The sequence below is a fragment of the Schistocerca serialis genome, chromosome 3 (assembly GCF_023864345.2).
Source record: "Schistocerca serialis cubense isolate TAMUIC-IGC-003099 chromosome 3, iqSchSeri2.2, whole genome shotgun sequence".
NCBI classification, from domain to species: domain Eukaryota; kingdom Metazoa; phylum Arthropoda; class Insecta; order Orthoptera; family Acrididae; genus Schistocerca; species Schistocerca serialis.
The window spans coordinates 631,834,591-631,861,845 of record NC_064640.1 but is presented as its reverse complement, the minus strand read 5'-3'; the positions used below and the strand labels follow the sequence as shown (position 1 = coordinate 631,861,845).

At 41.4% G+C, this 27,255-nt stretch overlaps 1 protein-coding gene across 1 annotated transcript in view; it reads right to left on the bottom strand.

The window, feature by feature from the left end:
• Positions 1 to 371: 371 nt before the first annotated feature.
• The window catches only part of LOC126469549 (uncharacterized), a 444,554-nt gene continuing 417,670 nt past the window's right edge, over positions 372 to 27,255 (bottom strand). Inside the window, exons 3-4 of the mRNA XM_050096667.1 lie at positions 21,681 to 21,841; positions 372 to 5,156 (exon numbers count right to left, since the gene is read on the bottom strand). Of these exons, the coding sequence (XP_049952624.1) occupies positions 5,097 to 5,156; positions 21,681 to 21,841 (221 nt within the window). The 3' untranslated portion in view covers positions 372 to 5,096. The remainder of the gene's footprint in view (positions 5,157 to 21,680; positions 21,842 to 27,255) is intronic.

The following is a 27,255-nucleotide window of genomic DNA, read 5'->3' as shown; positions in this document are numbered from 1 at the left end:
TTTTAGAAGAGTTCTGTTTAACTTGTCTATATGACGTGTTGCCGAAGGAGTTAGGAGCGAAATTTTCAGATATTTCAAATCAATGTTTAGTTTTCATTAAAAGTGTTCTTTAAGTCACTGTAAGTACCCAGTAATAAAGGAAGTCTATTAAAAAATATGAAAAAGTAAATATTATAATATTAAATATTAAAAACGGCTTGCTTTTCAAATACTTCATAGAACAACTTAAACAAAAATAGCTATACATTTTCCCTTGAAGTGTGTTATATCAACATTTATTGCAGTCTGAAATGGGATAACAACATAAAAATTACAAATTCGACAAGACATCATCATCATCATTTAATACTTTCACAATTGCCAGAAAAAATATTTCAGCAGGTACAGCTAAGGCCACTTACTAAATGTAATGGCAGATAACATAATAGAAGTCTGATACATCAAAAAAATGATAAAAATACTTTTTTGAACAGTAAAAGAGATTATCTGTAAATAAGATGTCAGGTCCTAGCTATCGTACTCCCTACTTGATGAATACTAAAATGTATTCTTACAAACTTCAAAAATATTTTTGGCAGTACTTTCAGAAAAGAAGTAAGAAGCATTTTCCTTAACTGCGAAGTTGGACACACACACAGTCACAAATACACACAGACATGTACAGATACAGCCACATGAAATTAATGCACATGGGCGCGTGCGCACACACACACACACACACACACACACACACACACACACACACACACACACATCAATTTTCACACATATTAAAACAAATACTATTGAATTACAACAATGATAAACTACATTTAAACAACAACAATATTGAAGGAAGAACTGGTTATTTAAATTGTGAGGTATACTGGGTAATAAACAATTCCACAAAAGTTTTATGATAAGAATATTATTTAATGAACTGTAAACTATTGCCACACTCTACAATGCAGTCTGCAGGAAACACAATGTCACTCATTGGCCTGAGGTACATTGATGCTTCAGTTAATAACCACTGAGACAATCTCATTGTTTTTATTCATTGTATTTTATTTTTATACATCAAACCAGTGCATCTGTATTATTAACACATAATTTCGTGACAACTGTTACTCTACAATAAGGAACTCTTCCCCTTCAATTTAAAGTACCTTAGTGTGGAATGTATGGTAATTGTTCCTTCCTTGTAATCCAGTACCTTGCGTCGTTAGTTAATGTTGTGAATGACATATTCATTATATCACAAGAGACTGATAAAGTAAGTTCATTATCTGTAGCAGAAGAAATATCTTTATGGTTGTACATATTTCATAATATGTGTGGGTCCTATCAATATGTTCAATAAAAGATTTCAGAACAAATGTTGCAAAGACATTTTCTGTGTCGTGTCTCAAGTGTGTTGCTGTCACTTTGAATATTTTGCGGTGATGGTATAATTTAGATGTAGTACATTTAAGAATAAATATTGTGACATGTAGGAAAATTTAAACTTTCTTCAGTTAGTTCTCCACTAATCAACACAGTTGCTCATATAAATATTCCTCTGTAAATAACTCTTCATAAATGTTTCAGTTTGTGAAATAATTAATATAATAATCATCCTCTGCTCATATGATATCAAAGCTTTGTAGATACATCAATGAAGTGAGTATTTACAAAAAGGATTTTTGCACGCAAAAAGTACACATAAAGCTGAAACCTTATTATGGTTGGAACTTCACACTGCGCATTCGCATGAGCAGTTATTATTAAGATTATTACCATAGATAGAAATCTTCCATAACCTATGGAACATCTCATAAACATAAATACTTAAAATTATCGTCTTCATTTAACATTTAATCGAACATTTATTAACTATCTGCGACATTATTCGTCACGAACACATATATCTTCCATGTCTTACTGGTTGCACCAACTTTTCAGTTAAAACAATTAATCTAGTGCAATGTGCTTCATAACTACCATAAAATACGAGTAACAACAAATGTGGCAGGATCAATCTCGTATCACAATGTTGCAGTGCTTTAGAAATTCGACGTGTCTGAATAAGTAGCTAAATTGTGCTGTTAAAAAGTGAAATAAATTATTAATTGGAATGCCAACTTGTAGATTAAAATAAAGTACACAAAGTATTGAATAACATTAATCAATGTAAAATAGTTACACATTTGTTTACAAACAAAAATTCCTAGAAACACATTTATTTAAAAGGAATATTTTACTGATCCACAACTTTGAGTTCAAATATGTCTTTGTTATACGAAATATTCACAACTGAGTTTTCATAAGAATAGATTTAATTTTTTTGTAAAAGTGCTATAGGTCACATATATTTAGTACGTGCAGGACTACGAGTAGTTTTGAGGGCATATTGCTTCATTATTGTGCAAATACACCTAATCCAAATGTCACTATATTTGATGACTTTATAAACTAATTTCCTCTTTGCACCATCTGCATATATTACGTAAATATTTGTAGACTATGAATGTTGGAGAATTTAAGAAAAATATCCTCGAAAAAGCTACACGGTATTTTTTCAGTCATGTTTTTCCCTAGTTTCTATAGCTTAGCGAGAATTTAGAGTGAGGTTCACATATCTGTATTTGTGGGGTAGGGTGGGGTGGAATTATGACCAAAATAGAGATCTATTCTTGCTATTCTCTTTTTATTAGGACCGTTATTTCACAATAGTTTTCTAATCATAGCTTCAGGAGATGACATCTTCATCTAGAACATACAAAAGCTCGTTTGATCAACCTGATACATGTTACATAGATGCGAAACTTAAAGTATATTGGACGTTTCTGACGACATATATGTTCAAAGCCATACCTGCTTTTCAAAATTACTTGTGGTTTATTGATACACAGGAATGTAGAAGTTACTTTCGTTTCAGTAGTATTCGTAACTAGTCCTTGTGAAGATCTGTTAAGATAATGATTTACCGAGTGTATTGTGTTGAAACAACTGTTCTGTTTCTGTAGCAGATATAGATTAAAATATTATATTTATGCTAGTAAATTCATGTATGTAGCATAGTACTCACTTTTGGTTTGAGTAAAGATGTGACTGAGTACCGACTGAAACTTCCAACTTTCAGACGTACTTTCAGTCAAAATATGATGTACTTTTTTAAAAAAAAACTAAGGGTAAAAATGTTTGAACATTTGAAGTGAGGTATCACAATGATAGTAAATCCAGCACCATATATCCTTGATTTCTGTAAGGCATTTAGATTATATGAGAGGAATGAGGCACAATTCCGCTTAAGTGCATATAAGTGCATAAACACAGGAATGTATTCTTCGACTTCGAGAATCCATAGAAGGTATATTAGAAATTAATTTCAGGAGCTTAAGTAATCTGAAGGTTGATTATTTAGTATTATATAAACGTTTTCTGTACTTTCCCACTTATCACAAAGCAGCATCCGTTGCACCATTATGCTCACGTAGATTCCCATGAGGAATATTTACGGCTTCTATTTTGCACCAAACCGCGTCTGAAGTCATACTGTGACGTATACAGCAATGGTTAACGACGCAGTTTTGCCCTTCTTTCACGTAGTAATATATGTCTTCCAGAGCTGACAGTATTTAAATCAAAAGTGTTTCTTTTTGATAATTTTTTCTTGTTTCACACTACTTGAGATTCATTTTTGTTTCATAGTGCACTGTTCATTCTTAAGATGGCTCCAGTGATGTGTGCAAAATAAGTGGCCTTTCACTTACATCGTCGCATTTACAAAGTGAGACCAGTATAGCAGTCCTCAGCCTTTACATTATCATTTCATAAATCGTAAGTCATGGAAAATAAATAGACACTACCGTTATGTAGAGACACATATTCTAATAACCCAGTAAGAACAAGTGCAAGTAACTGATTTTACACAACCAGTTGTTGTTGATGTTTATTCACCAGGTTCTTGTATTTATTTTACAACGTAGAAAACATATCTTGAAATTTTTGGCACTGCTCTGAAGCGTTACTGGACAACGCATTCTTAAGAAAGCGAGACTGCTGCCATCGATTTGCTCTACAAAAGCAAAATTTAATTTCACTGCGTGCACTAACAGAGATTACATGTGAATGTGGATTATCTACTACACTACAGCTTACATTGAATACTATTACAATACATATTGACACAATACATTGCCAGGTAACAAATAAATATTCAGTAGCCCGTTGACATCACAATAGCGCCTACATACATTACAGCAATTCATATACATAAGCAACTTCTACTAGTTATCTCCCTCTCGATGAGAAATCACGTAATTTATTCATCACTTATTATATCAGTAACTATAGTATGGTCATTACATGAAGTAATTACTACATAAAGGAGATACTGATTGTATGGCACCCTGCTGAGGCTCTGGGCAGGCGGCTGACAATAAACCAAATGGACAATGCGGTTTTAATAGAATACAGAATCAGATGGTACTCTTTGCTCTGATAAAATACTTGATAATTTATTTCATAAAGGGAGAAAATATAAGACAGTTTTTACGTCTCGTATTTCTGAAGGGTAAGTGGGTACAGCCCAGACGGACAAGAACATTTCTGCTCGAGGAGAATAAAAATACCGTTTTCCACTTCTAGTGAGCCATCTCAAAATTGAACAAACTCAACAGTAAGAGATTGTTAGGCTATATATTGGTCTTCTGTGAACTTAAAAAAACCGTGTTCATCGGTTTTTCCGTGACGTCTGATACCAGTCTCATAAAATTATAATAATGTAACAAAAAGGGACAGCACTATCCTAAATGTCTTTATTGAATATTTAAATTAGTTCAGCTAGAAACATATATATTTTTAAGTCGACATGCCTCAGACTATGAACGCCTCTACAACCTTTCAACAAAAAGTATGTAACAGACACGTAAACTTTTTATACATTCAGATAGAAATATTTCATCTCGTCTACTAGGGTCGGGACATTAGGATGAAAGCTATGAAGCGCCCAAAACATTGAAAGAGCACAGTGCAATGCGATTAGGATTGGGATCTCGCTCTTGGAACCACGTGAGGCATTGTAACAGACGAAATAATTGAATTTGATTGGTTTCTGGACAGAACGTCGCTGTTTAACGACCTCGTGCCCACCGTAACAGCGCGTCCGCCAAGACGTCTAGATGAGCCTTAGTCTGAAACAAAGAAAAATAAAAATTACTAAGATATAAGAAGAGTTGCGTTCACTGTACACAAATTATAAGTAAAGCAATTATGGTAAATGTCAATCTTCAATAAAGAGGGATTTCTCATTCATTTCTGTAACACATCAGTACTGTCGCTTATCGCAGTAAGTTATCAGATATGTGCAACGGACGAAATCTTCTTGTACTGCATGAAGAGCTTTTACACCTAGCAAAGGTGAAATTTTAATTTTTAACTCTCTAATTGAGGAATAACCACTTGCTTAGGCTTAATTCACTACAAGGTCACAACATAGTTAATGTCTGGCTATAGTACCAGTGCAAAATTTTCTCGAATAGCAACATTTGCGGGTTTTAATTTCAAGAAGTTCCGTGTGAATCTTAGGGGTAAGTTTATGTCTCTATTCATTGTTTAACGGTTGGCTCCATTTATAATTTCTTCTACATATACCTAGATGCTCCTCAGGAAGTAGTGCCACTCCTGCCTGGAACGAAGATCACCAGCTCTCTCATTACACCGGCTTCGACTGGAATTGTAGACGGAGACATCCATCAGTGCACATGAGGTTTTATAAAACACGGTATCAGCTGAAGAAAAGGACATGAAAGTCAGCATTTGGTAAGTATAATTGCTGTAAAAAAGGTTACGTTGAACTTTCTCCACCAGTCTGTTGTACACCGTGATTCGACAGGACTAAGCAATGTTTATCCCTAAGAATCATCTGTTGGGCCCAGTCAGTACGCTATGCTCTGCTTTCGACACCGCACTAACTCCGGCAAAAACTGACGTTACAATAATTTAGCGATATGACGCTGCAATAACCGCAGGCTTTGCTCTGTTTTAAGACGAACAGCGTAAAACCCTCGTCAGTTCTTAAGACAGGTTACTCATAGTTTCCCTAAAACGGTTTGTACGAATGTGTGGATGGCACTTAAATCAAGAGCCTAAATTTTCCTTCGTTGTTGTTCAGAGCAGTTCATCATTCCGACCATCATATTACAGTTAACAGCATATTTTTCAAAGAAAGCAACTTCATGGTACTAGCAAGGCCAAATTTGTCAGTTACAGTGTATATATAGCGTAAATCACAATTAAAACCAAAAACTGATGAGAGAAAAAAGTAAATGATAACAGTAGAAAAACAGTACAGCAAACATGCGTACACAAGCGAGCAGTTCGCGATATATTTATCAGTGTGTGTTTACGAGCTGCTACTGACTTCAGTATGATATACACTGCCGGAAAAACCAGTTAGCACAGCCAGTTTATTCAAGATTTATTGTTGCAACAGAGTTTGTGGAGTACATGAAATGATTACAGATGAATAGCACAAACGGTTCTGAGGTACGAAGTATCGACGCGTGCTGTAACACCTTTATTAGTGTGTGGGGAAGCCTTCACTGGCACCAGTGCAGGCGCTGACTATGGTATCCAGTCAACCGTGCAGATGGCGAAAACTGTCCGGAGATACGTTACGCCACGCCTGCACGACCTGTTCGCGTAGTTCCGTAAGAGTTGTTGGTTGACGAGTCACACGGTTCACATCTCGCCTCGTCATATCCCGGGCAACGGCCTTGCCGCAGTGGATACACCGGTTCCCGTCAGGTCACTGAAGTTAAGCGCTGTCGGGCGTGGTCGGCGCTTGGGCGGGTGACCATCCGGGCCGCCATGCGCTGTTGCCATTTTTCGGGGTGCACTCAGCCTCGTGATGCCAGTCGAGGAGCTACTCGACCGAATAGTACCGGCTTCGGTCAAGAATACCATCATAACGACTGGGAGAGCGGTGTGCTGACCACACGCCCCTCCTATCCGCATCTTCATCTGAGGATGACACGGCGGTCGGATGGTCTTGGTAGGCCACTCGTGGCCTGCAGACGGAGTGCTCGTCATATCCCACACGTGCTCAATTGGAGACAAGTCCGGAAATCATGCTGGCCAGGAACAGCTGTGCCTTGCAGAGGACATTGAGTTTTACAGACAGTGTGTGATCGAGTATTATCCTGTAGGAGGAACACATCGCCTTCCTGTTGCAGGAAAGGCAAAGGACACAGCATAACAGCATTCTGCACGCATCGAGCGCTGGTTACCGTCCACTCCAGAAAAACCAGAGGTGAACGAAAGTTGTAGCTTATCGCACCCCAGACCATAAGCCCTGTGGTGTGGCCAGTGCGTCTCGGACGAACGCTCTCTACGACACGGTGCTCTCCATGTCTACGTCGCAAACGACCATCACTTCCGTGCAGGCCGAATCTGCTTTCACCGCCCAAGACTATGGTGTATCTTTCCACCTTCCAATTGGTCATCTGACTGCACCAATCGACACGTGCAAATCGGTGATGTGATATGAGTGGAAGACGGGATAGAGATGTGCATTCCCGTAGTCACACTATCAATAAGCGGTTCGCAACAGCTCGTGTTGACACGTGTGGACTCACAAGCCCTCTTATCTGTGCTATGGTAGCAGTACGACCTGCCGCAGCTGCCTTAACGGAAAGACGTTCCTGGAGGGCGTTTGTACTGCTTGAACGTCCAGAACCTCGTCTACGGGTATGACAATGTTCACATCACCGGTGATACCTGCATCGTTAAACGACTGACGCTGCATGTCCAACTTGTGTGGAAGTTCTCCGAAAGGACCATCCCGCCACTGGAAAGGCTACAATTAGACCCATTTCAAACTCGCTCATTTGGCTGTAGGAATCACGTGTGCGTCTGCGTGCCAAGGTTGCCTGCTTGCTTCACACGACTGCACCACACTGTGCGTACTAACTGAGCTTTCCGTATTACAGGGGAGACGCAGGTGGCGCTCTGGTAGCTGTGCCGCTACGCTATCTGTTGGCGAACGTCTTTATCCCCATTATCAGAACCTCTACCGTCCTCCAGGTGACATATGCCGTCATTGGATCAAAATTGACATCGTCTCTCCATGTGTACTATATTCTTTCCCAGTAGTCTACACTACTGGCCATTAAAATTGCTACACCAAGAAAAAATGCAGATGATAAACGCGTATTCACTGGACAAATATATTATACTAGAACTGACATGTGATTATATTTTCACGCAATTTGGGTGCATAGATCCTGAGAAATCAGTACCCAGAACAACCACCTCTGGCCGTACTAACGGCTTTAATACTCCTGGGCATTGAGTCAAACAGAGCTTGGGTGGCGTGTAGAGGTCCGGCTGCCCATGCAGCTTCAACACGATACCACAAAAAAATCGCTCTGAGCACTATGGGACTTAACACCTGAGGTCATCAGTCCCCTAGAACTTAGAACTATTTAAACCTAACTAACCTAAGGCTATCACACACATCCATGCCCGAGGCATGATTCGAACCTGCGGCCGTAGCAGTCGCGCGGTTCCGGACTGAAGCGCCTAGAACCGCTTGGCCATCACGGCAGGCCACGATACCACAGTTTGTCACGAGTAGTGACTGGCGTATTGTGACGAGCCAGTTGCTCGGCCACTATTGACCAGACGTTCTCAGTTGGTGAGAGATCTGGAGAATGTGCTGGCCAGGGCAGCAGTCGAAAATTTTCTCTATCCAGAAAGGCCCGTACAGGACCTGCAACATGTGGTCGTGCATTATCCTTCTGCAATGTAGGGTTTCGCAGGGATCGAATGGAGGGTAGAGCAACGGGTCGTAACACATCTGAAACGTAACGTCAACTGTTCAAAGTGCCGTCAATGCGAACAAGAGGTGACCGATACGTGTAACCAATGGCACCCAATATCATCACGCCGAGTGATACGCCACTATAGCGATGACGAATAAACGCTTCCAATGTGCGTTCACCGCGATGTAGCCAAACACGGATGCGATCATCATGATGCTGCAAACAGAACCTTGATTCACCCGAAAAAATTACGTTTTACCATTCGTGCATCCAGGTTCGTACTTGAGTACACCATCGCAAGCGCTCCTGTCTGTGATACAGCGTCAAGGGTAACCGCAGCCATGATCTCCGGGCTGATAGTCCATGCTGCTGCAAACGTCGTCGAACTGCTCGTGCAGATGGTTGTTGTCTTGCAAACGTCTCCATCTGTTGACTCAGGGCTCGAGACGTGGCTGCACCATCCGTTACAGCCACGCGGATACGATGCCTGTCATCTCGACTGCTAGTGATACGAGGCCGTTGGGATCCAGCACGGCGTTCCGTATTACCCTCCTGAAGCCATCGATTCCATATTCTGCTAACAGTCATTGAATCTCGACCAACGCGAACAGTAATATCGCGATACAATAAACCGCAATCGCGATAGGCTACAATTCGACCTTTATCAAAGTCGGAAACGCGATGGTACGCATTTCTCCTCCTTACACGAGGCATCATAACAACGTTTCACCAGGCAACGCCGGTCAACTGCTGTTTGTGTATGAGAAACTTTCCTCATGTCAGCACGTTGTAGGTGTCTGTAGCACGTCAGCTTCGTGGTGTAGCAGTTTTAATGGCCAGTAGTGTATGTGAATCAATCGCAAGTTGTTCTCGTTAAGCAATAGATGTATTCCACCGGTCTGCATCGGAGTGGACAGGGATTCTATATACACTAAACCAAGCTCTTCTTACTTCACGATGTGGTATGGCGTCAGAGAAGCTATGTAGCTATCACAAATGTTATATTAAAACATTTAGTGTACGTCTCAATGCATACTCAAAATCTCGGTTTGATTCCTCTTGAAAAAATGCTAAGTCGATATCGGGGAAGATTATAGCAGATTGTCCACCCGTTTAGATAATTATGAAAACATTGGAACGGTGGTGCTCCCTTAATGGTGACAACTAAGGCAAACAAAATACCACACCTCACCCTGATGTGCCGGTATGATACGTTATAATAAAAAACGTGGCGTAATGCAGGTACAGATGCAAGGTGTCCAAAACGGAAAGTATGCACACAAAGTTATGTGCGAGTGAGCAGATCCGTCAAAGGAATTTCAAGTTATTGATCAATAGATCAACTTACAATACAAACGTTTCAGGCATCCGTCTGTGTACTGCATCACTCCCACATATTCTCTAGTATTCTAAGATTTACTGTCATGGAGACTATGACTTTCCATAATCTTAACGTTGATTTACCACAGAAAAAAACGTTCCTCTGAATCAGTGTGTGTTTTTCATACCTATATGTTAAGACCAATGTGCTATGTGCTAGGATCTCTCCAAGCCAATCACAAATCTAGTGTGAAATTTCCGTATTTAAATTCATATAGTTCACAGTTGTACTCAAAACGTCTGAACTCAAAACGTGAATGAGATGATGATTATTTAAAAAGTAAAATCAGTCGTACTTAAGTATGTTGGAAACACAGATATAAGCACTGTGTAGCTACCAGAAGCTTCTTTCTTTTTCCTCATAATATGAATTTAATTTCTCTGTTCAGACATGTCATTCGAAGATAAATGACAGCGCCTTACAGCCATTACTTAGGGAGGTGGCTTAGAATAATACGACGATTATACCACCGAAGTTCTCGACCAAAAGCTCATGGGGTATTGTTATTTTGTCTTTAAATTTGCAGTATAGGTTAACTTCCGTATGTAAAAATACAGAGTGTGCACTTTCCACGGCTCTTGAAGCTTCGTATATACAGGGTATCGCATTTATCTTGACCACCCTAAATAACTGTTTGTCCAGGTGCAATTCTGTGTATGTGTGTGTGTGTGTGTGTGTGTGTACCCACGCGCGCACGCGTGCCCGTTCGCTCTTATGTGTGTTCGTGTGTGTGCGCTCATGACATGAATAAAGTGCTCCATGAGTGTGTTTGTGTACCGTATATACCCACGACACTGGGCTCATAGGTCCTCAGTTGTCTGTAACAAGGCAGTAACAAATTGCAGGAAGACCTTTGGCGATAATACTGGTAGTATGGACCCATCACCATGGACTGCACAGCAGCCTGGGTGAAAGATTTCCATAGGTACCTTCTTCCCTTCTTCCATTTCAGATACACCAAAAAAAAAAAAAAAAAAAACACACACTTATTACTTGGTTGTCATAATTCTGTGCATCAAGTGCTATAGATCTTCTTGAGTGTAATGTACTGCACATCTGTTGCCTAGCTAACTGTAATGTAGTGTGCTCCGTAGCTTAAGTTGCGTGTCGATGGCGCTCTAGTATATGTTTTCTTTAATACGTAGGTGCGACAGCACAATACTATTTGTACGGACACGCCCAGATCTTAATCCCCTAGTCTGTATAAGAGATATACGATGTTGAAGGTAGTATTATCGAGAATTACTTTGGCTATCATCCTTGGAATAGAATTTTAGTTCCACCAAAACCACACATATCGTTTAGTTGTCATAACCTACCAGTGTCCTTATAAATCTCTAACTGCTGTAACCCGTCTAATTTTCATTGCCTTTTGCCTGCAACTCAGAATTGTGACTGGACATACAACCATCTGTCGCGACCTCTTTCAGACTCAGTGACAACGCCATCTTTGTCACCTTATCGGCACTTCTGACTAACATCAACTCGCCACGTAGAATCACAAAGGTAACTAACGCTCATGATCATTATAGCGTGAATTTAAGGCATATCTGTTACATCCTCATAGTGGCGCTGCTAGCGACTGGCACGAAATCTGAACAGACATCGTCTTTCAGATGTAGAAACATGCCTACCGCCTTTTGTTTATCTCTGATGGTCAATTATGACCTGGGGGACGTCTGCTGGTACGTATTTCTTGATTCAAAAAATTTTACCAACAGCCGTAAGTTTTGGTTTATAAAAAAACATAAGATTATGTGTATTAATGACAATCTAGAGATAGAGCACATCATTGATAAAGGTGAGACATTAGATGTTCTTGAAGATATGGAAATCTACATCCATGCGGGAAACGAACATGGAAATCTTTTGAATGATCAAATGGAATCAAAGAATAAATTATTTTTGAAATTTTTCGCGAACTATGGCGAATTGAAGCCTGATGTCTGGAAAGAATATTGTATGTATATCATCTGCGCGTGTTAGGTCTCCCCATAGCTTGTTACGCGTTGAGATTCTGTATTGCAAGCGTTCTACATGCCAACGATTTTACGTTGTATCGACCATTACCGTTTACTGTCTTCTTTTAACCTTTGACTTAGTAGCACTATCTGTGACCTGTGTGATGGTTCAGTCACTGTCAACCGTTCACAGGAATCTCTTGCATAACGTTAAGTTGGCATGCAATACGTACTTAACTGATGTCTTCTTGAACCTTCACGATTATCTTTAATGATTTGTGTCATTAGATAGGATTTTGGATTCCAGTTTTATGGCACCTTTCGGTAATATTGTTAGTACTGTAATACCGTGTGGTCAGTAATTTTTACTCTGTAGTACCCATTGATATGATGAATTAGATAATGGGATTTTAGTAGCGTTGCACCAATGTAGCCTCATTTGAGGGTTATGGTTAGGTTCAGGCCTTGCACTGATGTCATTAGTGTACACGTCTAGATACAGATAAGATTATTTTATGATACGTTACTTGATACAGCTTTTTGTAGAATGTTTACTGTATTTTTACTGATTCATGTCCCTACTGCTTATATTAGGTAGATGTGTGAGGTAATACACTACTGGCCATTAAAATTGGTACACCACTAAGATGACGTGCTACAGACGCGAAATTTAACCGACAGAAAGTAGATGCTGTGATATGCAAATGATTAGCTTATCAGACCATTCACACAAGGTTGGTGCTGGTGGCGACACTTACAACGTGCTGACATGAGAAAAGTTTCCAACCGATTTCTCATTCACAAACAGCAGTTGATCGGCGTTGCCTGGTGAAACGATGTTGTGATGCCTCGTGTAAGGAGGAGAAATGTGTACCATCACGTTTCCGACTTTGATAAAGGTCGGATTGTAGCCTATCGCTATTGCGGTTTATTGTATCGCGATACTGCTGCTCGCGTTGGTCGAGATCCAATGACTGTTAGTAGAATATGGAATTGGTGGGTTCAGGGAGTAATATGGAACGCCGTGCTGGATCCCAATGGCCTCGTATCACTAGCAGTCGAGATGACAGGCATCTTATCCGCATGGCTGTGACGGATCGAGGAGCCACGTCTCGAGCCCTGAGTCAACAGATGGAGACGTTTGCAAGACAACAACCATCTGCAGGAACAGTTCGACGACGTTTGCAGCAGCATGGACTATCAGCTCGGAGCTCATGGCTGCGGTTACCCTTGACGCTGTATCACAGACAGGAGCGCCAGCGATGGTATATTCAATGACGAACCTGGGAGCACGAATGGCAAAACGGTATTTTTTCGTGTGAATCCAGGTTCTGTTTACAGCATCATGATGGTCGCATCCGTGTTTGGCGACATCGCTGTGAACGCACATTGGAAGCGTGTATTCGTCATCGCCATACTGGCGTATCACCCGGCGTGATGGCATGGGGTGCCATTGGTTACACGTTTCGGTCACCTCCTGTTCGTATTGATGTCACTTTGAACAGTGGACGTTACATTTCAGATGTGTTACGACCCTTCATTCGATCCCTGCGAAACCCTACATTTCAGCAGGATAATGCACGACCGCGTGTTGTAGATCCTGTGCGGGCGTTTCTGGGTACAGGTAATGTTCGATGCTGACCTGGGCAGCACATTCTCCAGATCTCTCACCAACTGATAACGTCTGGTCAATAGTGGCATTTTGTTTGTACGAAACTCTTGACTGTACGCTGTCTAATAATGATTTTTTAATGATTTTACATGCTCCGTAATAAATCTGTCAAGTAAAATAATTTTATGAATAATAAATGTTTACACAAGTTTTAATCTGTTATGCTAGATATAGAGAGAGGTTTGCTTTAATGCAAGGCTTCTAAATGGAGTATGGAGGTTTTCCCTGAAATACGCTGGTGAATCTGGTGATCGATAGAATGATCCAATAATAATTTTCAACTCACGATTGTCATTCGTGCTGAAATCATTTCCCATACGGACTCAGTTTGTACTTTAGATTATTTAAAATTCTTATCTCTTGCCGAAAGTATAGCACCTCTCATTCCATGGGCCCTTTTTTCCGGGAACCCTTAGATTTGTCACGAAGGTCTTTATTTTGTGAGCTACTGGTTTTAGCCAACTATCGGAGTAAATAAAATGTAAGCTCTACATTCTGTCAGTTGTACTTTAATCCATGACAAATTTTTAAAAATACTACTAAAAATTACCGCTGATATCTTCATATTCATGTTTAATTAGGACAGTTACTGAATTCCGATATGAGTATTTGGGAACCAGCTGAAGTAACGTTTGTCCTGATTGGAATGACGTTTACGCAAGATGTTATGATGGTGAGAAGTAGCTAATCATAGTTCTCCTATATGTATTTCGACAGAAGAATTATATCTTCTGAAAGGAATAGCTCCCATAACGTTATAGGCAATGGCTTGCTTGCAGAGCTCAAGAGATTAGTTACTGTAGCTCACACTGTTACTAACATTGTTCCAGAGTTCAGAACTGACCTGGGAGTGAATGCTTTAAGTAACAGTTCTGTAGTATAGCCTCGTTTTAAGTTTTTATTATTAAAACGAAACCACCTGTGGAGGTGCCTGCAAACAAAGTCACCTTAAGTGGTATAGGTATATTTCCACTGAACATTATAATGCGTTCCCAGTATTAAATCGTAAAAGGAGCACTTTCCAGTTAATGGTAAGAAAGAATTGTTAGAGCTGACTTGTGAAACACATTTGTATAGAGAGGCTATAGTAGGAAGATGACTTCTTGAATTCTTTATCTTCTACATTGTTTATTCGCTTAAAAACCGAATGCAGCTGTGCTCCACTGTCATAATTCATTTTGCTAAGATGTTGTGCTTGATGGATCATATTTTATGTTTCAGATTCTCGCAACCCTCTCTACTTCTTATGTGGACTTGTCGAAAAAAACATTTATTACCACTTTTGCCAAATATGTTTGGGTACGTTTTATAGTAAAAGTGGTCTTGTTTATCATAAATTGAACTGCAACATGTAGGTGTGGGTTCTTCAAATAGGTAAGTACTCATGAAATTTGTTGATGTATGCAAGCAAACAGAAATCTACACTTGTTGCTAATCACCCATTAATTCGTTCCTTTTAATTTCATATTGTACTTCCACATTCATTCCCATAAATTTGCTGCAGTACGTAAGTGTGTCCTTTCCTAACATGTAGGTACCCGTGAAATTAAGCGATATATGCAAGGAAATATAAATCCGTATGCGTTGCTAATCATCCGTTAATCCATTCCTCTTGATTTCATCAGTACTTCCACTAACACTGCCAACCTTGAGAAACGGTCAAGAAATATTTGACTGTATTTCGATGTGCTAATTGGTGCGAATGGATGAGTACAGCAGACTTTAAATATGCGCGTCTTGGAAGGTTATGTCGGTAAAACAGCAGTCTGATTGTGTCGGTACTTCATTGTGAAACATGGCGAACACACTTGTAATTTTTATCATTGGAAATGTTATGAAAAAAAATACCAGCTACACCGCACATAAAACGCCATATGTGTTACCTAAGAAAACTGGAATCATCTTCATGTTTTCGAAGCGCAATGACTGCCCCATTATACGAGAGGCGTTCAATATGTAACGCAACACTTTTTTTCTGTAACAGGTTGGTTTTATTCAGGATTCCAATACATCGTATTATTTCAAACACTTTCCGTTACAAAATGCTATTTTTCAACGTAATATCCGTTCAATGTGACGGCCTTACGCGACCTTCCAGGAAGGGCCTGTATGCTCTCATGGTATCACTCAAATGGTACAAGTCGGAGCCAATGTCTTACTACATCAATAACTTCCCCATCAACCACAGACTGCTTCCCGCAGAGTACAACCTTGGGTGGACCAGACAGATGAAAGTCGGAAGGTGTGACATCCAGACTGCAGGGTGGATGAGGAAGAACAATCCAATGAAGTTCTGTGGTTCCTCTCTGGTGTGCAGACTTGTATAAGGTCTTACTTTGTGAAGGAGAAGTTCGTTTGCATTTTTGTGCCAACGAACACGTTCACGTTGGTTCTTCAGATTCCTGAGGGTAGCACAGCACAATACACTTCACAGAATAACCCCATAGGAGCCCAGAAGGTCGTCACCATAACTTTACCGGCTGAGGGTGCGGCTTAGGACAAGTGGTGTGGTGCCACTCCATGGATTGCTGTTTTTTCCGATTCCAAGTGATGAACCTATAATTTTTTTAGATTGAAACTCTTCCACTGGGGCCGACCGCTGTGGCCGAGCGGTTCTAGGCGCTTCAGTCCGGAACCGCGCTGCTGGTTCAAATCCTGCCTAGGGCATGGATGAGTGTGATGTCCTTAGGTTAGTTAGGTTTAAGTAGTTCTAAGTCTACGTGACTGATGACCTCAGATATTAATTCCCATAGTGCCTAGAGCCATTTTTGTCTTCCACTGGTCCGTGTTTGCATACAAAGGTGGTGAGGATCGCAGCGAGCACACACCTTTGAGTAGCCCAGGTGATGGACTAGTAAGTCAGCATTACCAACAGAGACATCCAATTCAAGCGCGGTGTTTGATTGTGCTCCGTCGACACCTCGAATGTGAGTGACCGCACGTTCCAACATTGCAGGAGGCACAGCGGTGTGTAGCCGCTGGAGATTTACGTGGTCTTGTTGCGATGATGACGGACGCCTCGCCTATGACTCACCGTGGCTTTGTTCACTGCCAGGTCTCCATAGACATTCTGCAAGCGCCTGTGAATATCTGCGATGCTTTGGATTTCCGCCAAAAGAAACTCAGTCCCAGCGGCCCGCTTGGAACACACGTCTGCTACAGAGCCCATTTTCTTTGCTACGTATAGCCTCACCAACAATCGGAACTTCATGCAACTATGGGAGTTGAAGCGAGAATATTCCACGATGTCCCACAACAAATTCCACATTTTTTCAACCGAAACTGGCCAAGGGAAAAACGTGTTGCATTACTTATTGAACGCCCCTCGTATTTCGGGGGTATTGCCGGATATATTAAGCTTATTTTTTTCGGGTATTTACCGTTTAGGAATCTTCAGAGAGGGCTTCTGCCAGCTTGAAGCCCACAGTAGTTTGAGATATGTTGACGACAGGTTTTTAGTGTGGCCCCATGGTGAAGATTCATTACGAGAATTTTTAAACCATCTTATTATATTCACATATAAATCCAGTTTACAATGGATATCTAAAAGTAGGAATACCTTTCATTCTAGTATGTTTTACTTCGGCAAAGATGTGATGGCACTTTGGAATACTCATTACATCGAAAACCGACGCATACCAGTTTATATTTACGTGTAAATGACTGCTACAATCATTCTAAGACGATGTGTGTTCTCAGAACTTTGGTTCACAGAGCTGACGACAGCAGTCTGCAGGACAAGCATCTGCAGTTAAAGCGATCTTTTAAAGCTAACGGATATTCTCCACAGCAGATAAGTAAGGCGCTATGAATGAATCCGAAGGTGGGCATAACGAACTCAGAAGAAGACATAGAAAGATCTGAATTCAAACTTTTCTGCCAGACATGGGAAGCTTATCGTTAAAAAAAGGGCGCATTCTCTGAGACCACAAAATAAAAGTGATTTTTTGCCCTCTCCCGAAGACAGCATCACTGCTTTAAGATCATTTGATGCTAAGGAAAACTGAGATTCATAAGATCTCCTGCAACTTTGGCCTCTCATACATCGGACAGATGACTAGGACAGTCCATGAAAGACGCACGATCGCCGTAGGTACACCCGGCTCTTACAGCCCAACAAATCGTCTGTGGAAGAGCGCTGTATTAATACTGGTCTCTCTATGTTTCACGAAAACGTTGGAAGTCTGGGGTCGAATTCATCTTTTGGGGACTAGTTGGTGAAAGAAGCTGTTGATATTAGTTTGACGACGAATTTAAATACTTGAGAACATGGTTTCACTTTGGATAAGTCATGGCATCCGGTACTTTCTTTAACAAACCTGCAAAGACATCGCCACGATGCAGCTCACCGTGACACATCGACTATCCAGATTCGATCGATCGCCTAGTCACAGATCTATCCCGTGCCTATGTGTACTTCCTTGCCGCCATTAAGATATATGATAGGGAGCAGACATTGCGTCACAAAGTTTAAGCTGACATACGCCATGCTAATTGCCACAAACATTCATTCGGTTCTGGTGAAAAGGTTTTGATTAAAAAAAAAAAAAACAGATTGCGTCGTTCATGAGTGCACTAATCATTGTGACTGTAGTGTGTAAAGGAATTCCATTTCATTTTTAAGGTCACTCGTGTAGTGTTAAATGGTTGAAATGGCTCTGAGCACTATGGGACTTAACATCTATGGTCATCAGTCCCCTAGAACTTAGAACTACTTAAACCTAACTAACCTAAGGACAGCACACAACACCCAGTCATCACGAGGCAGAGAAAATCCCTGACCCCGCCGGGAATCGAACCCGGGAACCCGGCGTGTAGTGTTACATACTTCTCATTGTGGGTATTCGAAACGTATAACAAAAACGAAGCGACATGGGTCTTATTACTAAATTAAGTATGCACATAAGGCCCGAAGTGTCTGAAAACGCCTTCCTAACGCTGTGCACGAAACCGTTGCGCGCACAAGACAGAAATAACGAACAAGAAGCAATCGTCTGCTAATGCTTAGGGGCATCTAACAGGGTAGCGCCGGCTTCAAAATAAAGTGCAGTAAGTCTGTAGCCTCTCCTCTCCTTATTGTATCTGCATGGTTGCCACCGAGCAACGCCTTTGGCGCCTGTGTATCTTTGACCGCACGCGCACAGGCGCGGCCCGTGGGTTACAAAGGACACAGCGTGTGGTGTGGCATCAGTCATTCGCCTTATTCAGAAGGAAGCTGAACGGTGAGTAGCCGAAATATTCGAAGAAGAATCGTAATTTAATCAGCTGCGCTCCCGAAATTTAATCGATCAAAACTGGAATTCTGTGATGGTGGCGGGTATTATTTGGAGTTCATAAACATTACAAGGAAATGGTTTGTGAATTGTGACACAGCGTTATTACATCCCATATGTGCTCGTTGGTTGTTACTTGTCAACTGAGGACGCGCGACGTCAAGGAAAATTTATCTTTATGCACCTCAGAACGTTACAGTATTTTTGTAATTATGTGAAAATGGCATTTCGCAGCTGTTAAAATATTTAAAGTACCTCCTTAATGAAATTAATTTATTAATGTTGTTAAAGGACTTTCAGTATCAAACAATATCACAGCGTGTAATGTATCAATGTTAAAAATTTTACAGTCACTTTCAGTCAGCGAAATTCTACAAGAAGGATAATATTATCACTAGAATAACGCATATTAGTACAGTCGGTATTCAGAGCAGGCTAGGTGCGTTGCGTGTAGGAATTGTGGAAGGCTATGAATTCTCAGAGAGCAGCGCATTCTGGAACAATCACACGAAGGGACACCATAGTGTCGGAAGTTCCATGCGGCTTTTCGCGGATGATGCTGTAGTATACAGAGAAGTTGCAGCATTAGAAAATTGTAGCGAAATGCAGGAAGATCTGCAGCGGATAGGCACTTGGTGCAGGGAGTGGCAACTGTCCCTTAACATAGACAAATGTAATGTATTGCGAATACATAGAAAGAAGGATCCTTTATTGTATGATTATATGATAGCGGAACAAACACTGGTAGCAGTTACTTCTGTAAAATATCTGGGAGTATGCGTGCGGAGCGATTTGAAGTGGAATGATCATATAAAATTAATTGTTGGTAAGGCGGGTACCAGGTTGAGGTTCATTGGGAGAGTGCATGGAAAATGTGGTCCATTAACAAAGGAGGTGGCTTACAAAACAGTCGTTCGACCTATACTTGAGTATTGCTCATCAGTGTGGGATCCGTACCAGATCGGTTTGATGGAGGAGATAGAGAAGATCCAAAGAAGAGCGGCGCGTTTCGTCACAGGGTTATTTGGTAACCGTGATAGCGTTACGGAGATGTTTAATAAACTCAAGTGGCAGACTCTGCAAGAGAGGCGCTTTGTATCGCGGTGTAGATTGCTCGCCAGGTTTCGAGAGGGTGCGTTTCTGGATGAGGTATCGAATATATTGCTTCCCCCTACTTATACCTCCCGAGGAGATCACGAATGTAAAATTAGAGATATTAGAGCGCGCACGGAGGCTTTCAGACAGTCGTTCTTCCCGCGAACCATACGCGACTGGAACAGGAAAGGGAGGTAATGACAGTGGCACGTAAAGTACCATCCGCCACACACCGTTGGGTGGCTTGCGGAGTATAGATGTAGATGTAGATGTAGATGTAGACATAATCGACGTGCGGACGACCTCGCTGAAAAAAGCAAAGTGATGTTTCCTATAAGACTGGTTTTTCTTACACGACTTAAACGTCGTTTTACACGATGATCATATTCTTCTTATACTTCCACGTATCGATATCGATGTATAGTCAGTGTTGTACTCTGAAATTACTCTATCTTCTTTTTCGTGTAAGTATTGCAACACCTAGTTACCGAGCGAGGTTCAAAAATGGCTCTGAGCACTATGGGACTCAACTGCTGTGGTCATAAGTCCCCTAGAACTTAGAACTACTTAAACCTAACTAACCTAAGGACAGCACACAACACCCAGCCATCACGAGGCAGAGAAAATCCCTGACCCCGCCGGGAATCGAACCCGGGAACCCGGGCGTGGGAAGCGAGAACGCTACCGCACGACCACGAGATGCGGGCACCGAGCGAGGTGGCGCAGTGGTTAGTACACGGGGCTCGCATTCGGGAGGACGACGGTTCAATCCAGCGTCCGGCCATCCTGATTTGGGTTTTCAGTGATTTCCCTAAATCGCTCCAGACAACATGTTTTTCAATGGTTATAGCACGAAAACGGCACTTTTCTCAACATGTGTTCCAATTCAGAATGTTATGTACTCAGTCCCCTCGATATGTCCTGTAAGTTTGTAAGGGGCATTTTAGAACGCCTTGTACAATTACGATGACGCTAGTATTATTATACACATGGAGTAGATAAACGCAGTTGACGAGACAACAGTCTACACTTAAAATTAAAGATGCGCTGACGAATTTCATAGTGAACCGTCACTTGAATATGGCATAATAGGCTGAAATTGCCATCATGGTAAATAAATACCTTTAATAACAATCCAGGCGTCAAATGTCCTTTCTACAAAAATGCTAGCACAGTTGAACATCCGACGTGTTATGCTACTTTCGCGGTAATTTTAACGCGGCTGTGGCAAACAATTGTTAGTCAAACTCGTGTGGGTATTATGTTGCAGCGAACATGGAATGGACAAATACAACTCTTTTCTCCAGGCCCCCGTAATGAATAAAAGATGATGAGTAGCTGTCAGCGTCGTATTCTATCCGCATTCTCTAAATTCAAACTAAACGCGGCGTGGCGTCGGTAGTTTTGAAGAAACGAAGGTATATAAAAGAAATATGAAGAAGTTAAACTTTGCGCTAAATTAAATCTGCTGTACTCTGCGGAGAAAAAGAAGCACTCAGTTTTACTAACCGTCTTGTAGAACATGCACGCCTGGCGGTCTTCGTCCTCCCCGCTGGGACAGTCGATGAATCCGTCGCAGAGGACGTGGTCATCAATGCACCGGTAGCGGCCCATGCGATCCGGTGTTGGGCACGCGAATCTCTCCATCCCGTCTTCCGCAGGGGGACATTCTGTAACAAAAGTAAGGAAATTAAGATATTGGTTCCAAATTAGCCATTAATGTCAGATAACAAATTAATCTGGGCCATATCTGCCTCAACGGCAACATCGGACGATTAATTTGAGCTGAAACTTTTGATCCATTATCGAGCTCTTCACTGTAAATGTCCGAATATCTCAGTTTTGTTGCAACGTACAAACCATAATAAAACTCGCTTCGAACCAGACGTCGTCACAATGTTTTCATGACTCTCGTGAGATAATCGAAATGAGTTCAAAAATGGTTCAAATGGCTCTGAGCACTATGGGACTTAACTACAGTGGTCATCAGTCCCCTAGAACTTAGAACTACTTAAACCTAACTAACCTAAGGACATCACACACATCCATGCCCGAGGCAGGATTCGAAGCTGCGACCGTAGCAGTCGCGCGGTTCCGGACTGTGCGCCAAGAACCGCTAGACCACCGCGGCCGGCTCGAAATGAGTCAGTAGTCATCTAGAGTGGATGTAAAATTTTACTTTAGGATGTCATTTAATGTCATCTCAGAGGGTAATATGCGGCAGAGATAATGGGTTTTAGAAATAACTCTCCGCCGTTCCGGCCACACACCGGCGAAACGGTCTTACGACCGCCGTGTTATTCATGAGCTAATGGCAGCACTTGACAATGTATGGAGGGGCGTATGATCAGCACACCGCTCTCCCGACCGTTGTCGCGTTAGCAGATCTGGAGCCTCCATCAAGGAGCCTCAAAACTGGCATCACGAGACTGAGTGGACCTCTTTCTATTCCTTTGTCCAAGGAAAAATACCTGACATTGCTAGAAAACGAACTCGGATCCTCTGCATGGTAGCCATTTACAATGACCGCCCGGCGACGGAGGCGGAAGGTTTTAGAAATTGTGTGTGACTAACTTTTTTTAGTCCAGAGTAAAAGAGTAATTATAAAAAGAAAACGCTTTCCTGATGATTTTCACATAGTATTTACTTGAGTACTAACCAGCATTCGGCTTCATAGACCTTCGTCAGTTGCCACCTGGCACAATTACGAACTTCATTGTTTGATTAAGTGTGCGATGAAATGAAATTTAATTTTTTAAAACCATTTGAGATATGTATTTGCAAATTAATTCGGAAAACGTTTAGACGAAACTTCGAAAATAAACTCTGTTTTTCTTAGAGTTATGCACTAAGGTGACAAAAGTAATACTATATTTCCTAATATCGTGTCGGACCTACTTTTGCCCGCGTACTGCAGTAGCTTGACGTGGCATGGATTCAACAAGTCGCTGGAAGTTCACTACAGAAATACTGAGCCATGTTGCCGCCACCGCCGAGCATAATTGCGAAAGTGTTGCGGCGCAGGAGTTCGTGAACAAAAAGACCTCTCGATTATATCCCTTAAATATTCGATGGAATTCAGGTAGTGCATTTCGGTGGCCAAATAATTTGCCCGAATTGTTCAGAATGTTCTTCAAACCAGTCGCGAACTATTTTGGCCCGGTGACATGGCACGATGTGATCGAAAATAGTTTTGGGAACATGAAGTCCATGAATGGCTGCAAATGGTCTCCAAGTAACAAAATGTAACCATTTCCAGTCAATTATCTGTTCAGTTGAACCAGAGGAAACTATCCATTCCATGTAAATGCAGCCCACAGCATTATGGAAGCACCACCAGCATGCGCAGTGCCTTGTCAGCAACTTGTGTCCACGGACTCGTGAGGTCTGCGACACACTAAGATCATACCGTCAGTTCTTACCAACTGAAATTTGGACCCATCTGGTCAGGCCACGATTTTCCAGTCGTTTAGGATGCAACCTATATTGTCAAAAGCTCAGGACAGGCTCTGCAGGCGATGTCGTGCTATTCTGATACCATAGCCCATTAACTCCAAATTTCGCCGTACTGTACTAACATATATGTTCATCGTACATCCCACACTGATATCTGCAGTTATTTCACGGAATGTTGTTTTTCTGTTAGCACTGACAACGATAAGCAAACGCCGCTGCTCTCAGCCGTTACTTGAAGGCTGTCGGCCACTGCGTTGTCCGTTGTCAGAGGTAATGCCTGAAATTGAGTATTCTCGGCACACTCTTGACATTTTCAAATTTGGAATATTGAATTACCTAAAGAGTACCGAAATGGAATGCCCCATGTGTCTAGCTCCAAGTACCATTCCTCATTCAAAGTCTGTTAATTCCTGTCTTGCTGCCATAATCATGTCAGAAATCGTTTGACATAAACCACCTGAGTACAAATGACAGGTCCGCCTATGCACTACCCTCTTATACTTTGTGTACGCGATACTACCGTCATCTGTACTTTTGCATATCGCTGTCACGTGACTTTTGTCAACTCAGTGTATTAATGCAATCGGGAATTTTAAATTATATTGCGTCCTCGTGCACATGATAATGAAGGTTACTTTTTGCAAATGTACAAGAAATTATTGAAATATCGCACGATTGGTACCGCAATATTGTTCTTCCGGTGATGTCAGAACGACAAAACTGTAGAAGTGGCAAAGACATTCATTATCTACGCCTGTGTGACAACTGTGTTGCATATGACATTGGGTCTTGCACTAAATCCGGACTACAACTTTTAATGCCAGATCAGCGATCGTTTGGGTAACATGCCATCAAAGTGCTTAACTTTCCAATTAAAGCAGACGTCGTCGTTACCCGGTTCATGAAATGTCTTTCAAAACGTTGGTTCATTAACGGCTGTGCGTGTTTCTACGGTGGCTGACAGCAAGCCTTATGAATATACCTTTGACGAATGGTCGTAACTTACGTAACGTAAAGAGGAGAGAACATGTTGTATTTTTCAAAGACTAAATACTGGTGTTCTTAAATAACTTAAACACCCAATCAAAGGCAAGAAGATATAGTGGATGATGCCTGGACATGGTACATGAGACCAGATGGATTCCATGTTAGTGAGAGAACAGTTTCGAAGTCAAGTGAAATTTTATGAAAGCTGCCGTGGAACAAATATAAAATACGGCCATAATCTTCAACTGATGAGATTTCTTCAGAGACTGTGAAAACAAATAGTAAAATATTACTCAGGCAAACGAGGTAAAAACAGATCTAAAGAAGGCACTGACAGTATAACAAACTTCGAAAAGAAACTGGCAACAAGACAGATCGAAGCATTAATCTACATGAAGAATTACAAAACAATGCATTATTATTAAGATGTAGGTTATCAATGTCGCAAACAACATTTTTGAGTTAAAACGAAAACGTATATATACAGACCTGCTTTGAAAGTGAAGTGATGAATCTCACGAACGAAATAAAGCTGTGCAACTCAAAAGGAGAGCTACAACAATGAAATGAAATAAAATATTAAAGTTAACAGTGACAGAAAAATACTCGCAAAAGAATGTGTTCAAAAGGTGGATAACAAAGTATGAATACGGGAAATGAAGAGAAAGACTGCTCGTAAATTTTTTAACACTTGAAAATCAAGATTGACCAATATAAGAGAGTAGGGAAATCGACATGACTTGTGTGATTAAAGAGGGAAATAGTTGAAAGTGAAAAATGAATGCCCATTAATATAATTCAAGGAGTTTCTGAGGAAGGCGAGGTACAGAAGGGGTGACCTTGTACAACCCACAATGGAAGCCGAATTTGAACAAGCAGTCAAGGAATTGACGTCAGAGGAAGCGCCTTGTTAGTCAGACTATTATAATCAATGGTAGAAAAAATATAAAAAGCTATTTTAATGTAATTAACAAACTGTTCATGACTGATGTTGACCCAAAAATCTTAGAATCTCAATATCAGTGTCAAAGAAGAACGTATGACGGACGTGCCACTATCATATAACATTAACACGGACATCTGACGCCTCCAAAATATTAACCCTAATAGTTTTACATCTTAAGATTACAAAAAGTGGGTAAAATCACCAATAATTTCTTAGAGACTGCCACAGACTGGAAGCCGTATTATGCTTTAGATTATCAACAGAAAAAGGTTTGACAGCGCTGTAATCATTGGTCGTCTCATTTACAGACATCGAGAAAGCTTTCGATCTAGTAATTGGGATGCTGCAGCTAAACTCTCTAAAGTCTGAGAACAGTCTGTCGAGACCACTGAACACTTTCATGCCAATAAAAACCAACACCAAAAGAACAAACACTAAAAATAAAATGGAGTTAAAGTGTGCAACAGAATGACTTTTCTAAACAATAACTTTCAGTAGTGTATCAAAGAACTGAAGGCAAAGAATAACAACTGCACTAAAATTAACGTTATACTCTACAATACTTTATAGTTTTATACATGTGCGATGTCTGTTTATTCAGACATGTCGGAAAGAACAGACACCAATCATGATCCTGAGCGAAATAAGCGAGTCCGCAGCTCGTGGTCGTGCGGTAGCCTTCTCTACCCCATTGCCTGGATACAACACGTACACAGGATGCTGTGAGGTCAGATGCGAGTTGCTGCTCAGTAATAAGGCGGTACTGTCATGCCCTTGCAGACAGATAACGGTCCTCTCATTCTGATGTCATATGTGGTCGGCCCATCCTGGTCTCTGTGATACAGTTCCGGTCTCTATAAATCGTCACCACATCCGAGAAACGACAGAACGATTCACGTCAAGCCGTCGGGCCACATGAGTTTGCGATTGTCCTGCTCCCATTCTTCCTATTGCCCTCCACCTCAGAGAGTTGGTTCAAATAGTTCTGAGCACTATGGGACTTAACTTCTGAGGCCATCAGTCCCCTAGAACTTAGAACTACTTAAACCTAACTAACGTAAGGCCATCACACACATCCATGCCCGAGACAGGATTCGAATCTGCGACCGTAGCGGTCGCACGGTTCAGACTGTAGTGCCTAGAACCGTTCGGCCACCCCGGCCGGAGCTTTGCAGCAGCCATATCTGCACGTGTATTGTCTTCCTGAAAAAGCACATCACCTTCCTGTCAAAGAAATGACGGTAGCATGGGGATAACAACGTACGCAATGCAAAGAGCATTGGTAAGTAGCCACACCATGAAGCCTGAGGGGGAACCTATGTGTTATGGGCGGGTGCTCCCCAGAATAGGCCTCTCAACATGTCTACGCCGTAAAATGTACATACATTACTCGCGTGCAGACAGACTCTAGTCGCATCACTGAAGACAACAGAGCGTCATCTCATTCTCCAGCCGACTCTTCACGACACTAGAGTGGCCGTGCTTGGTGGTGTCGCGGTGTCAAAAGTGAACTGGCCAGACGCAAACGATATCTGCTTGCTGCTGCAAGCACACTGTTCCCAACGGTCCTCAGTGACACAGCCAGTGCAACATGTTAGCGATTTTCTTGACTGCATGATGTCCGGTCGGCGAGTGCTGCTCGCACAATGCGTCGATCTTGGAATGTGTCTGTGGACGGACTTCCAGAACGCTGCT